Source organism: Rana temporaria, chromosome 2 (assembly GCF_905171775.1).
Source record: "Rana temporaria chromosome 2, aRanTem1.1, whole genome shotgun sequence".
NCBI lineage: Eukaryota > Metazoa > Chordata > Amphibia > Anura > Ranidae > Rana > Rana temporaria.
This window is the reverse complement of record NC_053490.1, coordinates 256072254-256090119: the sequence shown is the minus strand read 5'-3', so window position 1 is coordinate 256090119 and position 17866 is coordinate 256072254. Positions and strand designations below refer to the sequence as shown.

At 41.8% G+C, this 17866-nt stretch overlaps 1 protein-coding gene across 1 annotated transcript in view; it reads right to left on the bottom strand.

Moving 5' to 3' along the window:
- Positions 1–17866, bottom strand: part of VPS53 (VPS53 subunit of GARP complex) — a 180348-nt gene that overhangs the window by 3734 nt on the left and 158748 nt on the right. The window contains exon 21 of the mRNA XM_040336799.1: positions 7632–7736. Coding sequence (XP_040192733.1) covers positions 7632–7736 — 105 coding nt within the window. The remainder of the gene's footprint in view (positions 1–7631; positions 7737–17866) is intronic.

Below are 17866 nucleotides of genomic sequence, written 5' to 3'. Positions count from 1 at the left end.
CCACTCCTGACAGAAATTCATAGCTGTCCTGGCAGCAAGGAGTCCTCCCAGTTCTCATCTTACATTACAGAACAATTAGTTGGAGAATTACCCATTTAAACTGAAAATACCTGGATGGTTCTCCACCAGAGAATGTTTGTGAAAGTCAAATTTTCTCTATAAATAGTCTACTTAAAGAGGAAGTAAACCCTGTAAAAAACTTTACCTAAAAAGAAAAAAAAACCTGCAAGAGAAAGGCATAATGAGCTAGTATGCATAGCATACTAGCTCATTATGAATTACTTACCCAAGATCGAAGCCCCCGCAGCGACCCTCATTCCTCTCCTCCGCCATGATACCCGAGTGACTTCCAGGTTTTGCTGCTCCGGCCCTGTGACTGGCTGGAGCGATCCCATTCATTAACGGCACGCTCATTGTGCCTGCGCCATTATCTACGGCGCATGCGCGGTAGACATCGGTGCAGTCTTTTCTGAAAATATCTCCTTAACCGTGTAGGTTAAGGAGATATTTCTTGCACCTACAGCTATGCCTTAATCTAGGCTTACCTGTAGGGCCAAGTGGTCTGTAGGGGTTTACAACCACTTTAAGCTGCTCATACATGGATTGAAATCCAGCTGGTTCATCGGTTATCAGATGAATTCCGTTCAGTGTGTGATCATCCCCGCTTGATATAATCAATTGTTTTATTAACTTCTGTTGAAACTTCTTGATCAGTAGATGCAGCTGCAGGTGCCACTATCAGAATACAATGTCCCAGTGGAGGGAGGGGATTCCTTCATGTGGAAGGAAGAATACGTTAAAATGGTCATAGATGGTTCAAAATTGGACCCGAACACATATGAATTACACAGGTTCTGAGGCTAATTTAATGCAGATAAAGTATCAAGTGAGTTTAATTACCACCTTAATAAGCTACAGAACCTGTAAAATTAATGTGTGTTCGGTTTTAGGCCGGGTTCACACTAGTACGACAAACGCTCCGACATTGGGAGCTCATGTCTCATGACGTATGAAAATCAATGTCAGATTTGGACAAATTCAAAACAATCCCAGTGTAAGATAAGTTCCTTTTTACTGCAGCTATAATCATCATGTCGGATGTCACAAGTCGGATGGTTAGGATAAGGATCCTAATTTGATACGACTTCATCAATGATATTCAATGGGTTGAAGTAGGATCATAGTCGGACCAAAGTAGTTCAGGGAGCGTTTTCAAAGTCGGACCGACTTGTGTCGGACCAGTTAAGACGGCTCCCATAGGGAAACATTGATTTTCACACGTCATGCGACATGAGCTCCCAATGTCGGAGCGTTTGTCGTACCAGTGTGAACCCAGCCTTAGGGTTCAATGTCCTGGCCAAGACGATTCCTCTCCTCAGCCCAATGGCTGTTTTTTTTTTATTGGCGAGTATGAGTACCAATACTTTCTGTCAAGTACTCGTCGATCAGGGGTCAAGTCCTGGGGAAAAAAGTGTGGGAACTCCCACCCAAGATCCACTACCCCACCAAAAATGATACGCTCATATGCATAATTACTAAAATGCATGTTTTTTTTTTTTTTTTTTTACAATCCACTGTACCTTAGTAATCCTTTATGTACTGGACACTTACTGTATATGGATTCATCGGGTAGTGTGCGGGTATTACGTCACTTCATCGATGCCGCAATGTCTCCTGGGAACAATGACAAAAGCTCCCAGGAGACATTGCGGCATCGAGGAAGTGACGGAATACCCGCACACTACCTGATGAATCCATATACAGGAAGCGGGCAGTACCATAAAGGATTACTAAGGTTCGCCTGCCCCTGACAGTGACTCGAGCTTGGCATCGCCCCATAGTGAAGGATCGGCTCGGGCGGCTCGGCTGCTCTCGGCTGCTCTAGTCCTGCAAAGGGAACTAAGTTCCTGCTGTGAAAAAAGTGCAGGAACTCCGTTCCCATGCGTTCCTGCAGGACTTGAGCCCTGTCGTCGATACTGAGTACCGATACCTTTGTGTGCAATTTGAGCACATACAAAATGAATGGGCTGAAATCACACTGCAAAGAAATGCATGCGATTTGAACAGGAATGCTTTGTAATTTCTGTCCGAATTTCATGCGGTTTTCCCCACCACTCCTGTGTGAACCCAGGCTGAATCACTATGTAAAGTCTGGACTCACACAGAAGTGGTGTGGGAAACCACATGCAATTTGGACAGGAATGGCATTGCATGTGTTTTTTTTGCAGTGTGATTTGAGCCCATTTCTTTTTGTATGGGCTCAATTGCGCCACAAAGGTATTGGTTTTGGGTATCAGAGCAATTTTACGAGTAATCGTGAAAGTACTTGGCATCAGCAAAACCCTATTTTTTCATTCAGTATGGCCTCTTTTAGTCTTGTGATTTCAGTTCATAAGAAAGCAAGTGGTGTCATAATATTGCACTACATTATTAGTCTGGACATTGACACACATTGAAGAAATAAGTCTAAGGCTGGGTTCACACTGCCGATGGATGCGGCTCGCAGCAGGGGTCCGGTGCATCCCCGGTTCTCCATTTCAGGGATAAATGAGGGACGAAATCAGGAATGAATTTCTGCCTGAATTCGGCCCTGAAACAGAGCCAAAGACGCAACCGCCGCGGAGATATGTGAACCAGTTTCATAGAGAGCCGGTCACAACCTCCTGTCATGCAAATTGGATGCGGGGGAAATCCACATCCAATTCACACGAGTGTGAACCCAGCCTAACTGGATACTTTTTGCATGTCCCAATACTAACGAAAACCATTCTACGCATACAGTAAATTTTGTTCAGCAGACCATGAGAAAAAAAAAAAGAATAGATAAATTAAGCAGACAGATATACTTTTATATTACTGTACTTTGTAGTTTGCTTAATAAAAGCAAAGTTTTTCTATTTTACGGTGTATGTATAAAATAGAAATGTTGCAATCAAAGGATTGCGTCCTTTTTAGCTTCTATAAGTTCCTAAAGCTCTTCATTGTAAAGGCCTCTGATTAAATGTAAAATCTACACAGGATGCTTTATTAAAGCAAGCTGTACTTAATGCACACATGTAAAAAGCGATCAATGTATGCACTCTTTATGGCCTTGTAACATGTTTAAAGCAATTCTACATTTGACTTTGAAGCCCAGTGCTGACCAGCAGAAAATGTATATAAAGCAATGTAGAAATTCGTAGAAACCAACAGAGAAGCAAGCAGATGTTCTAAAAAGCTTTCCAGGTTTCCTATAACAGTGCAGAGAGCCCATCAGGGGGACATCTGAAAGCAGACTTCCCCTAATTACTTGCAGTCTATGGAGGACATTCTTTCCTGTGTTCATTTCCATCATGGCACTGATCATGAACATGAACGCCATTAGCCCATTTGCTTTAATATCAGCGGTAGCAATAAATGGGGATCAGCAGCTCTCTTCTGTAAGACCAAAATCTGGACATACCTTTGACTCTAAAAGTAGCCCATTATTATTTTGAAAAATATGAGAGTTGAGTATAGTACCCATTAGACATATTTGTGTATCTGCCAAAAATGCACTGCGAATGTCCAGATGCGTGCTAATAGCTACCAGTGCTTAATGTAGAGCAGGGATCTTCAAACTACGGCCCTCCAGCTGTTGCGGAACTACAAATCCCATGAGGCATTGTAAAACTCTGACATTCACAGACATGGCTAGGCATGATGGGAATTGTAGTTCCTGAACAACTGGAGGGCCGTAGTTTGAGGACCCCTGATGTAGAGCCATGGGCATCCGGCAAAGTAAACCATTTACACCAAAAATATCCTAATCTCTCTTGGTAACTGTGTAATCCTCACTTTTCTGTCCTCCCCATTGGCCAATAAGGATACCCATCACCCTTGCGTATACTCTCTGTGGGAGACTTCAGAAGGTGACTATACTATCAACCCCACATTTACCTAAAGCCAGAATGGTCACAGATGCACTTTATAGAAAACCTGTACCGATTACCACCAACTATATTCTGAGAATTCTAGTTGCCTGACTGTCATGCAAATTAAAATGCTTCAATTCTTTCTAGAAATAGCAGCCTGCATACGTCACAGGTGAAAACCCAAATAAGGATGCTGATTTTTTTCACGGTATATATGCTGTAGATAGAAAAATGAACACTATAGTAAATGGAAAGAAAAAGGGAATCATGATTAAAGCGGACCGTCAGTCATTTTTTCAACCTTTTGTCTATTAAATCCTCTGCCCTTGTTGTTTTATCTTTGGATAGTAAAACATTTTTTATCTGCCAGTAAATACCTTATACAGCCCTGGGCTACAGAGCTGCTTTCACTGACGGGCACTGATGAGGAGGCACCAATATGTAGAATTGATGGGCATTGACAGGCATCACTGATGGGCACTGACAGGAGTTACTGATGGGCACCGATTGGCACTTTAATGGGCACTGACTGGCAGATATGGTGGGCACCTCTGATGGGGGCTGAGCTGATAATCAATGCAGACCCCTCCCCCCCCCCACGACAGGAGAACCGCCAATCGGCTCTCCTGTTAGCGTGAACCGAGGGAAAGCCATTTACCGGTACTTCCTGGTTACACGCTGAGTTCAGCTGTGATTGGTCACAGCTGATCACGTGGTTAAGAGCCTACGTCATAGGCTCTTTACCCAGATTGAACTTGCGGTGCTTCAGAGTGATGGACCACATCACCAACCGATTGCGGCTTATCCTGCTCGACGTCATAGGACGTCCAGTCAGGATGACAATCAATTTTGCACACGTCATTCTGTTATATGGAGGGCGGGAAGATTTGATCTGCTGCTTTGGAGGTTAAAGGAAAGCCACAGATCTCTCTATAAAGAGGACCTGTCACTAACTATGCTATCACAACATCCCTTGTGAAAGCTATAAAAGGTGAACAAAACAAAAAAAAAAAATTAAAATTAAAGGTACGTGTAAAAATAAAAAAGGAAATAATCCAGAACACTTTTTAAAAGTGCCCTGGTCCCCCGCATGCTTAAGCACAAAGGTGAATGTACGGGTCCCTCCCGCCCGCATATGTAAACGGTGATCGCACAACATATGTGAGGTATCACTGTGAATGTCCGAGTGCGAGCAATGATCTAACACAACAACTCCTAAACTGGTAACCTGTAAAGGCTTTAAAAACCATTGCCTATAGATAATTTAAAGTACCGTCATTTTTCGCCATTTCACGGGCATGTACAATTTTAAAGCATGAAATGTTTGGTATCTATTTCCTCAGTGTAACAGCTGCTTTTTTATTGGACCAAAATATTGGGTATTATATTGTGTTTGTGTTCAATAAAATGAAAGTGCATTTTTTCCCCAAAACGTTTCCGCTTGAAAAACCGCAGCGCAACTACTGTGTGACATAAAAAATTGCAACACCCACTATTTTATTCTCTAGGGCCTGCTTAAAAAAATGATATAATGTTCGGGCGTTCCAAGTAATTTTCTAGCAAAAAAATACAGATTTTTATATGTATAACAGAATAGTCAGAATTGGCTTGGGAAGCTAGTGGTTAAACATCACAGTAGGAATGTTTTCTTTATCTATAGTGAATTTAATCATTTACCCAGGAAATTATTGTCTTTAAGCCTACACAAGTAAAGTAACAAGATCGCACTTTCATAACATGCCAACATTGGTGCGGATCACTGCTGCTAACTGGAGATTATTTTGCCAACAGTGACAGAAAAATATTTTAAGAAGACAAGCAGAACAGTAAATCTAAAATAAACCTATTTTCCAGTCATGTCTAACAGGATGATTTCTCCAAAGAATACTCAAATTCTTTAGAAATATTTTACTGGAAATCCGAGAAAAGTGTAGAAGCTTTTTCACTTGCTAGCTATTCATACAAATAAAGTGTATTAATAAAGTGTATTTAATTTTTTTTTTGTCTCTGCTGGGGAGATTGACATTCTTCATTTGCCCTGGTGACCAATGTCCCCAAGACAGAAAGTGATGGAATATTAATCCTTTACAGTTGTCATCAGAAGTGAAGGTAAATCCTCCAAATGGGATACCTGTACTAGTGACAACCAACCATCTGAGAGCGATTTCCCCATATGTTGAAAAACATTTTTTTACGTGAAAAATAAGCTGATGGCACAAACCACAACAGTCCCCTTCATTACCATAATTATCACATGACAATTATTGAAAAATATATGAGTTGCATGAATTTTGGGTTCAAATAAAAGTATTATTTTTAAAGGTTAGATGCAAGGAAAATATTGACATTTAATGTAGATATTAGAGACATCTTTTTAAAACTATTCTTATTATAGTGATTCACTCAACGTGGAAAATAAAGTCAACAATAATTATAAAAAAATAAAAAATAAATGCTCCCTACCACCTTCTCCTACCTAGCCTGCATAACCTGTATATAGAAGCTCTGTGTACTTTATTATTAGTTTTAATTAGAAACCCCTGTGTCAGCGAGGGGCAATGGCAGCCTACGGGCGACGTAATGACTCCAGGAACTCAAAGCTGTTAAGAGCTGATAGATATCACAAGGAAAGGCTATGGTGTACCTATCTAACATAGCTTGGGGTATGAGGATGGTTTTGGAACAATTTTAGAAGAGCATGATTGGGATCTTATAGCTCCAAGTTCTCTGTAAGACTTTCCTTGAGGTAGTGCTATGCATAATGGTGTCCAGTATATGATTATTGATACATGGCTTTGATAGTGCCCCTAGAATAACATGACAGATAACTCATCTTCTTTGGCCCTACTATTTTATACCTTCTTTGGTTCCCCCTAAATATGGTGTCCTTGGATGCTCTACACGGCTCTGCTGCAAAAAAGCAAGCTTATTTTTCTAAAGACCTGCTTTAGAAAAATATTACCTTCACCTATATTTTCCTAATGAATTGAAAGAATATTAGGAAGTGTGCAGAGAAAATACAGTATAGTCCCAGTTCTGTACATGACGTAATAAGCCTACATGGTTTAAGTACAAAAGGAGGAGGGACTTTGGGTAAAAGGTGCTTTTTAAGTTCTATGTACAGTAAATGTTGCAATACAAGGCCTACAGTATATATGACCATACCGAAAAGCAGGTCTTTATTACAGTGGGGAGGGGTACAAAATCTGTCAGGTTTTTATTGCTCTCTTTTGGAACGTGACACCTCCCACAACATCTAATTTCTTGTTCTAATGTGACCGGGCCAGGAAGAGAGGAAAAACAACTCCACCAAGGGTACAGACAAAAAAAAAATCTGGATAAATGTTCTGATGAAGTGTTTAAGAAAATGACAAAACACTTAGTCTGTAGTAATTATTTTTTACCAGGAAGTACCCTTCTAAGAAAAGTATTTTGCATACATTTTGTTCATATTTGTGCATTCTTATAACTATAGGATTTGTGGTGGCAATACTACCTCTGAAGCCATGTATTTATCTTGTATATATAGACCCTTAAACAAGGAGGAATACACACATTATATATATATGATGTAAGGATGTTTTCAGTAACAAGTACAAGTCGAGTCAGTGCCAGGGAGCCAGTCTTGTTATTCTCAGAGGAAAATGATGTGTTATGAAATGGTTTACCGTTCTCTGACACATGACAAGAGGAAGCTCTTCTACCAAACAGTGTAATTCTACCTTGTACTCTCCTTACCTTCATTTCCAATATCCTCTGGAATGTTTCCGTGTTGCAGTCAGCAAGCAGTTTGATATAATTATCCACAAATACAACAGAGGGTTCATGTGGCGCCATCACAACCTAAAAAAACAGGAAGGGTTACACTTGTTCACTACATGTGTTTGTATTCCAACTATAAAATACAAGACATGATGAGATTAACCAAGGCATTAATACCGATTATCACATTTCTGAAATACTCTATTGTGACTCTTCATTTGAATGCTGTTATCAGGACTCGGTGTCATCAAGCCTGTGTTTATGGTCAGAGTGGTACAATGATAAAGCACACCGACCTTTCAGAAGCTTACGTCACATTTCACTGTACAACTACAGGTGAATACAGGCCTGGTATTAAAATGCTGGAATGCTTTGGATGGGGCTGGATGTCACTGTTGACACTGGATGTCAATGCTTTGGATAGGGGTTGTATGGTGGGTTAGGGCACTTTACAGCAAACTTGGTGGCCTTGTAGGGGATGAGCTTGCTGGGGGCATTGTGGGATACTGTTAGAGCTTGGGGGCACTATGGAGAGCTGGAAGCTCTGCAGCAGGCTGGGCATGGGGGGCGGGCGGTGTTGATGGACTTGAAAGGATCTCCTCTTTGCTAGAGGCACTAGAAACAGGAGGCCACAGCCTAGTGGTTGAGAAACATTGCTCTACAGGGTTTCCAGTACTGGGATATTCTTCTACTTCCATGACTGGCCTCTTATTCGCTGAACACAGGCTGCATGGAAAGTATGTCCACTCCGGCTGCTGACATTTTTTCCCATCAACAACTGAGAATTGTAAATCGGCTTCATATTGGTTAGGTGCCATTATGCTAAAGCACTGCCTGCAAAAAAAATATTTTTAGGGGTGCATTCTACAACCATTAGTTCAAAGAAACCTTTAGATCTATGCTTAGCACCACTGGAACCTGAAGCAAACCTTAGATAAGGTATGCAGAATAAAAAAGCTCTACTGGCAGGAGCCACAGCTAATATAACTAAATTATGCAGTGGCTGCTGTGTTATGATACTGACAGACTGCATTATCCATGTACTTTCCGATTTTGCCCATCGTTCCAATCTAAAGCTGACTTCTGGTATAAGAAAATATTGTCTAAATTCAAAGGACTCTATATTCTTCCTTGAATCTGGGTGTACTTTGTTAATTTCTTTCTGTTTCGTTCAATAATCCAGTGTGAAACTTTGCCTATATGCGTGAGCTTCCTGTAATTATTATACAGGATTTATATAGCGCCAACAGTTTGCACAGCGATTTACAATATAAAGGGAGACAATTCTGCAACATTCAGTACAAGAGGGTTAGGAGGGCCCTGCTCCTGGGAATTTACAATCTTATTGGGTGGGGCTGGTGGAACAAAAAGGTAATATTTATGAGGGAGGAATATTGGATGGGAGAAATTAAAGATTCGGTTATTAGCTGAAGGCAGGATAGGTGTCCCTGGAGGAAAGCCCATTGGTGGACAGAGTAGGAAATAGCCAGACAGACTGCAGTAGGGAATTGTCCTGGTGACTGGAGAAGGGATGAGCTCCGGCGTGTTCGCATAGTCCACGTGCAGAGCCCACCAGGACGTCTGCACGGCGTTGCGCTAATCACAGGCAGGTAGACATTGTCCCGATGCTCGGCTGCAGAGATCGGAAAATGTCTCCCTGCCTGTTAGCGCAGCGCCATGTAGATTTCCTGGCGGGCTCTGCACGTGGACTATGCAAACACGCCGGAGGTCATCCCTACTGGATACAAGGGAACTTGACAGCAGGAGTTCTTGGGAGCATCGGAGAGGATGGTTTGGGTGATATTTAGAGACAAGATTGGTGGTGTTGCTCTGGGCAGAGTTGTGAATGTCTTTGTATGTTGTTATGGTTTTGAATTTTATTCGTTGAGTAATGGGAGGCCTGTGAAGGGATTAGCAGAGAGGGGTGGCAGACACTGGACTATTGGTAAGGTGGAGGAGTGAGTCTGGCAGAAGAATTTATGATAGACTGTAGAGGAGATAGCCTGCAAAGAGGTAGGAAAATGAGGAGGGGAGTTACAACAGTCAAGGCAAGAGATAACTAGGAAGCTAATAGGTTTCTTAGTGGTTTCAACGGTTAAAAAGGGATGTATTTTGGAGATGTTAAGGAGGTCTACTAGATTTGGACAGTGATTGGACTCGGGGCCGAAAGGACAGATCAGAGTCGAGGATTACACCTAGTACCCTGGCATGAAAGAAGGTACTGATAGTAGAATGTATTATTGATCTTGATGGCGAAGTTAGGGGAGGGGGGCATAAGTAGGGGAGAATATTATGAGTTCAGCTTTAGAAAGATTGAGGAAATAGTGTGACATCCATGCTGATATATCCGTTAGTAATGCAAGAGTAGCCTGAAGGAGTGAAATGAGGAGTAGAGAGATACATTTGGGCGCCATCATTATAGAGATAGTATTGGAAGTCATGGGAGTTTATCACGTGACCAAGGGAGGAGGTGTAGATGGAAAAGAGGAGGGGTCCGAGGACAGAACCTAAGGGGAGCCCTACAGAAAGAGAAAGTGGAGAGGAGTACTTAAAACCAGTGTCTGCTACTCGCTCTCCTTGTGAAAGTTACTGGTCTTGCATCCACCCACTACCACTCTGTTTTCTGTGGACAGTCTGTAGTGGATAGACCTCCCACAGTTCTGCTCTCTGCATAGGCTATGTACAGCCAACTGATGATGTCACTGATATTTACATAGTAAAAGTTATGTTTGGAAAAGGTGTTTGGTGTTGAAAAAAATGTACTTGTATCCTTTAAAGTCATTGAATATATATATATATATATATATATATATATATATATATATATATATAAATAAAATGTATATATTTATATACATATTTTGTGCCCCGGGTTCAGCTATAGGAATGCTGTAATAGAGCATAATATTTTAGTAATCTGTGTAGGGGGTGACTTTATCTACTATGAGCAGTGTGGCACTTTAAATGTGGTTGTCTGGATGATCAGAATGCTTATAACCAACTTCACGTCTGGGCTTAGGGCCCAACCTAAACTTGGAATGTACAGTGGAGGGGCTGCCAGCAGACTGAAAACTTCCAAAAACCCAAAGCGCATTCCACTTCCCCAGGGATATCTTGTGGTCTCTGGAAGGACACAAAAACACTACACAGCATTTTCTGTGCCCTCACAATATGCTTAATATGAACTGCAGTAACATAGCAAACACTTTATAAGTAAAAACAGAAATATACTGATTGGAAACAAATACTGACCAACACATTATAACCACAGCAAGAGCTATTGTAAGCATTTTATCAGGCATGTTAAGCATGTTACATGGATAGAATGGTAACTTCTCTGATTGTTGTGATGCAATTAGTCCATTTGGTCTAAGACATGGCTCTGTTTAATTTTTTCACCAGGAATACCATATGTATGTATACTCTAAGGCTGCATTCACACCTGAGCGGTTTGTCGCCTGAAGCTTGACGCCCCAAAACGCTAGAGGTGAAAAAATACATTATTCTCTATGGAGATGGTTCACATCTCCACTACAAAACGCCTGACGCCGAACGCCTGAAGCCCAAACAAGTTCTGGACCCTTTTTTGTCGCTCGAATTTGGGCGTTTGGGCGTTTTACATTGGTGACCCTAGACCTGTAAAAAATCGTGGTAAAAAACGCCGCGTTTTGTCACGGCAAATCGCGGTAAAAAACACCGCAAAACGCTACACTCAGATGTGAATGCAGCCTAAGGGCTTGTTCACACTTGCTCGCCCTATGCATGTTTGCGGCGTGGTTGAAATGCATTTTTTGGCAGGTTAAAACCACCACAAACCCCTGTTAACTGTAACGTATGAATGTGCCCCAAACACATGTTACCATAGACTTGAATAGAAAGAGTTGAAATGCTTCAACTCCTTTCAAACTCAAAAGTAAGCGTACATTTTTGAAGTAAATCAACGCTAATGCTTCACGTGCGCTCGTCACATTATCAAATGCATAGGCGTTTGAGCAGCGTTTGCACCTCAATTGCGTGCTTTCAATGCCAGTGTGAAATAGGCCTTTGGGTCAGTAAATTATAACACATAACAAAAGGTATCAATGTTTAAAGTGGTATTAAAGCCAAAAGCAATTATTTATTATATTGCAGCTTAACAATTCTTTGATGTGATGGCTGCATTCATTTTATTTTTAAGGCTTTCTTCCTTCTATTTTCCTCTGGTGATCCAGATAGTAAGTCTGTTGTCAAAAGAATACGCTCCACAGCAGAATGTACCATTTACAGAGATGATACCAACCATTCAACACCAGCAGGGGTGATCATGATCAACTGTTTTATTGATGCAAAACCTTTATCCCAAAAGAAAAAATAACTGTTCCTGCAACTGCACATAAAGTACTAGCTGGAGTTTGGTTTCAATGTGTTTGGGCATTTAAATCTGCTAGTACTTCTATCACTCCCCTCCCCCCAGACTGAAAATGATGCTCTCCCAAAGGTGCCCATATGCTCCTTCATTTAGAGTGCAGGCAATCCAATACAGGAGGTGCGTTACTGGCCAGATTACCAGGTTAAAACACAGGGCAAAAAAGACTAAAAAAGAAAGTTGATGCAACCACTACATCTAATGATTGGTAAACTGCAATACATTACATTTTTGGTTCTGGGTTTAATACCACTTTACCACTTAAGAATCGGACAAAAATGCAGGTAAAGGAACAGGCCCCTTTTTGCGATTCGGCACTGCGTCGCTTTAACTGACAATTGTGCGGTCGTGCGACGTGGCTCCCAAACAAAATTGGTGTCCTTTTTTTTCCCACAATTAGAACTTTCTTTTGGTGGTATTTGATCACCTCTGCGGTTTTTATTTCTTGAGCTATAAACAAAAATAGAGCGACAATTTTGAAAAAAATGCAATATTTTTTACTTTTTGCTATAATAAATATCCCCCAAAAAATATATAAAAAAACTTTTCCCTCAGTTTAGGCCGATACATATTCTACCCATTGTTGGTAAAAAAAATCAAAAAAAATCGCAATAAGCGTTTATCGATTGGCTTGCACAAAATTTATAGCGTTTACAAAATACGGGATAGTTTTATTGCATTTTTATAAAAACAAAATATTTTTTACTACTAATGGCAGCGATCAGAGATTTTTTTCATGACTGCGACATTATGGCGGACACTTCGGACAATTTTGACACATTTTTGGGACCATTGTCATTTTCACAGCAAAAAATGCTATAAAAATGCATTGATTACTGTGAAAATGACAATTGCAGTTTGGGAGTTAACCACTAGGGGCGCTGAAGGGGTCAAGTCAGACCTCATATGTGTTTCTAACTGTAGGGGGCGGGGCTGGACGTGTGACGTCATTGATCGCCTTTCCCTATCAGGGAACAGACGATCAATGACAGCGCCACTGTGAGGAACAGGGAAGGTGTGTTCACACACACACACACCTCTCCCCGTTCTTCAGCTACGGGGACCGATCGCAGTCACGGAGCTTCGGACCGGGTCGTGGGCACGCGCCCGCGACCCACAGCTGGGCATTTAACAATAATTGTTGTGCCCAGTCTTGCCATTCTGCCAACGTATATCAGAGTTAGGCGGTCCTTAAGTGGTTAAAACAGACAGAGTGGAGGTATGCTTGATTTACACTTATTCATTGCTATATTGGTACTCCCACAGATTTGTACAAGGACCAATCTAGAGCACCTTGGTACAGTGTGTGTGGAGATTATATATATATATATATATATATATATATATATATATATATATAATCTCCACACACACATACATACATGCACAGTAAAAACTTGGTTTGAGAGCGTTTTGCAAGACAAGCAAAATGTTTTAATACATTTGCCTTGATATACAAGCGATGTCTTGATATAAGAGTAGCGTCATGTCACAACTGAGTAGAAAAAAAGAAGAGAGGAGCCTTTAAGTGTAGTAATATGGATACATTTAATGAAGGTACAACATTTAGCAACATATTGCTACACTAAAAAAAATGCTTTGATATACAAGTGCTTTGGATTACAAGCATGTTTCTGGTACGAATTATGCCCTTTATACGCCGATCCGCGCTGTCTGAGCGCCACCGCCGACATATACCGAGCGCAGTACACTCGGCTAAGCTCGCGGTCACGCCCTGTCCCGCCTCCTAGCCTTTATGCGAGAAGAGCCGAGCGTGGCCGAGCCTAGCCGAGTGTACTGCGCTCGGTATATGTCGGCGGCGGCACTCAGAGACAGCGCGGGAGAAGCAGGGGCGGACACCACCAAGGCCGCAGACGGACGCTGGACCGGACAAGGCCGCCGATGGACGCTGGGCAAGACACCGAACGAGGGGCATTCAAACTGTAAAGTGTTTATTTTTTTTCCTTAAAATTCCCTTCTAGGTTTGGGGTGCGCGCTATTACCCCGATAGATACACATATATATATATATATATATATATATATATATATATATATATATATATATATATATATATATATATATATATATATATATATATATATATATATACATATACATATACATATATATATATATATATATATATATATATATATATATATATATAATTTATTTTTTCAAAAGTCTGCCATAAGACCTGTATTTTATTTAAACTTTAGAAGCAGGTTTAAAATGTAGCACCTTTTCGGTCTAGCAAGGTAGGAAACTGGGAATTTATGTTCTGTGAACTGCTCCTCCTGCATGCACAGCCCTAGGTACTAAGTAGATACAATTTTTTTTTAATTCTCGAGAAGAAACAATCTTGTAGTATACTGTATTTTCAAAGTGTGAAAGAGCAGACCACCCCTCCAAGAAAATCAACAAACACATGGACAAGCTCCTCATACAGTTACTGCATGGATTTAAACAAGCGCCCAAACCATGGAAAGTAAGACATCAAGTATGATAAAAGGCCTAAAGGAAAGATATTATGATCAATCCATGGGGGCTGCCATCACTGATCTTCTGATTTAAGTGCTTCTAAGACAGGCCACAGATAATGTTTTCTTTCCACAGGTTGCAGGAAAGAAAATCGCTCAAGTCTCTCCTGTGAGCTATTGTGTTCTGCCGGTGGGGGGGGGCGCAAAGAGCCACTCCTACAGGGAGAACACAGTGATTACTGCTAGCGGCTATAGTTATTAGCCATTGGCAATTGTAATGCTATAAATCTGAAATGCTGGTTGTACCCAAGTCAAGCAATGGATCAACTTGGGTACAACAAGCCAGCCCACAGATTGATAAAATCTCAGCCAGGCCCTGCTGAACTAGTGGAGATTCCAACCATCTATGGCCAGACTTAGTCACTGGTTTACATATCAGTTAAATTGCTACATACATGTTCAGGGTCGCTGACCCAAAATACTAAAGCTAGGAGGTTAAGAAAAGAACACTCAGACAGAAGTTAGTTGCCCATGCATTTTCGATGTAAAGGATCAGCGTCTGAGCCAGGGTACTAGTACAAAAGGCAGCCTACACATTTCACTCAGTACAGGTTTTCTAAAGTACACTGTACTTTCTGTCTAGGCATAAAGGCTTTATGCTTACTCTGATGGCCATTTCTTCAACACAAAATAGACAGCAAACAACAAATTCAGGATGCTACCCGCACGTCTACCTTTGAATTGCGGAAAATTTACCGTACATATAATACCACAACTACTGATCAATTTAAAGTGGAGTTCCACCCTAAAAATTAACTTTCTATTAACAGCTTGCCTTTAATGTAAAAAAAACAAACATTTTTTACTCACTTCTATCTGGCTGTTACTAGGCAGATTTCGTAATCTGCCTACTTCCTAGTCCTAGGTGGTTCAACTTCCTGTCCTAAGACCCCCATTGCCTCCTGGAAAATGATGACACTCATTTCCCAGGAGTCTCTGGGCATTACTTTGCCTAAAACTCGCCCAGCATGCACCTCTCCCTGAAAACCAGGAAGAAAAAGGAACTGGGCTACACATGCCCACACATATGATGGATACGGCCACAACAAAGTGTTTGAAATGATTTCTGGAATGATTGGGGAGCTATTAATATGTTTTAGAGACTATTTAATGCAGGGTTTGACAAATTTGCTTGGAATCTAGGAGCCAGCTAAAAAAGTTAGGAGCCAAAAACGCACCCCGTCCCACCAAGCTTGCGCGCAGAAGCGAAAGCATACGTGAGTAGCGCCCGCATATGTAAACGGTATTCAAACCACACATGTGAGGTATCGCCGCGATAAGTAGAGCGAGAGCAACAATTCTAGCCCTACACCTTCTCTGTAACTCAAAACATGCAACCCGGTAAAAGTTTGTCGCCATTCCACGAGCGGACGCAATTTTGAAGCGTGACATGTTGGGTATCAATTTATTTGGCGTAATATTATCTTTCACCATATAAAAAAAATTAGGCTAACTTTATTGTTGTCTTTTTTTTTTTATTAAAAAAAGTGTATTTTTTTCCCAAAAAAGTGCGCTTGTAAGACCGCTGCGCAAATACGATGTGACAGAAAGTATTGCAACGACCGCCATTTTATTCTCTAGGGTGTTAGAAACACATTAGAACTGCTGTTTTTTGCTACTTGTAATGTAATGTAACCTGTAATGCCAACAGCCACCACAAGATGGGCACTCCTAAATTCCTTCCGCAGGCCTCAGCTTCCTTCTGTGAAGGCCGCAAAGCCGCGGCCTCAATTACCGGCCGGCCAGTAATTGAGGCCGCGGCTTTGCGGCCTTCTGCTGGCCTCAGCTTCCTTCTGTGAAGGCCGCAGAGCCGCGGACTCAATTACGGGCGGGCAGGGACCCCGCCGCGATCGCGCCCCATGACGGCCGGTAATTAAAGCCACGGCTTTGCGGCCTTCTGCAGCTCTAAGATTCCCCAGGCGCCAGGTCACAATTTCTTGTTGCAATTGCGACCCTGATTTTGTCGACGCCTGATTTAATGCGATTAATTTTAGCTTGCAAAAAATAAATAAAAAATATGCCCGGAAACCCGCTTTAAAATGGCAAGCTTGAAAAATGGTGAAAAAAATTGTGAAAAAAATGGCAAAGGTTTTCTAGAAATTATTGCAACAACACTAAACAAAAATGTACAACAGCTTCCATTTAAAGAAGCTTTTATAATACACAACGTCTGCAAAAGGGTTTCTAACTGCCCTTCCCTGATTAAGCTGGGTAAGCATTTTATAATTATCCTTTTACTAACAGGAAGATGCATTCTTTCTGTCCGTGTCACCCGTCATGGTCACGGTTGGAACTAATGGGGAATGTCACAGAAGCGGTATGACCAAGTCTGAAACAGGCAAGAATTTTGGATACCTTATAAGTGTTGAGTCAGAAAGAGATAATGATTCATTATGCTACTATGTCCAGGGCAGGACTTAGGGTGGTGGGGGCCCCTGGGCTTGAGTGTTGAAGGGGCCCCCTGGAGCCGAGAATTGGGGGGGATCGAAGTTGTTGAGCGGGGGGGGGGCGAATTGAAGTTGTTGAGCGGGGGGGAGCGCATTAAAGTTGTTGAGCGGGGGGGGATTTTGCAGTTGTTGAGGGGGGGAGTGCCTCTCACCTGTGCCAACAGCCGGGGCCACAGACTGTCATTAGCCCGGCTCTCGGCTTTCTTCCCTTCAGCAGCCACAGTCCTCCACACACCACTCCGGTTCCTCCTGCTTCCGTGCTGCCTCCTCTTGCAGTGCGGGAAAATTAACCCTTTTGCGGGACTGCGGGAAGAAGCTGTCTGTGCGGGAAAGTCCCACAGAATCCGTGCGTGTTGGGAGGTATGCGCAGGGCCGCCATCAGGAATTTTGGGGCCCCTTGCACAGCTTAAGGCATGGGCCCCCTGAAGCAGAGAACCTAGGGGGGGTGGGGGTGCTGCCGCCTGAAATTGAGAAGCGTGGGGGCTGCCGCAAATTGAGAAGCGGGGGGGCCTTTACAAAAAAAAGAAGAAATAAAGAAGAAAACAAATATATATAAATATATGTAGCCATCCGGGGCCCTGGGGACCTCTGGGCCTTTTAATAAAAAGAAAAAATAAACCTCTGGGCCCTTTAATAATAAAAAAAAAATACATTTATAAAAAATACATAAAAAAAGGGAGGTTGCCAAACCCGGGGGCCCTGGGGACCTCTGGGCCCCTGGGAACCTCTGGGCCTTTTAATAAAAAATAAAAAAATAAACAAAAATAAAAAAATAAACATTTATAAAAAAAATAAAAAAGGGGGGGTTGCCACATG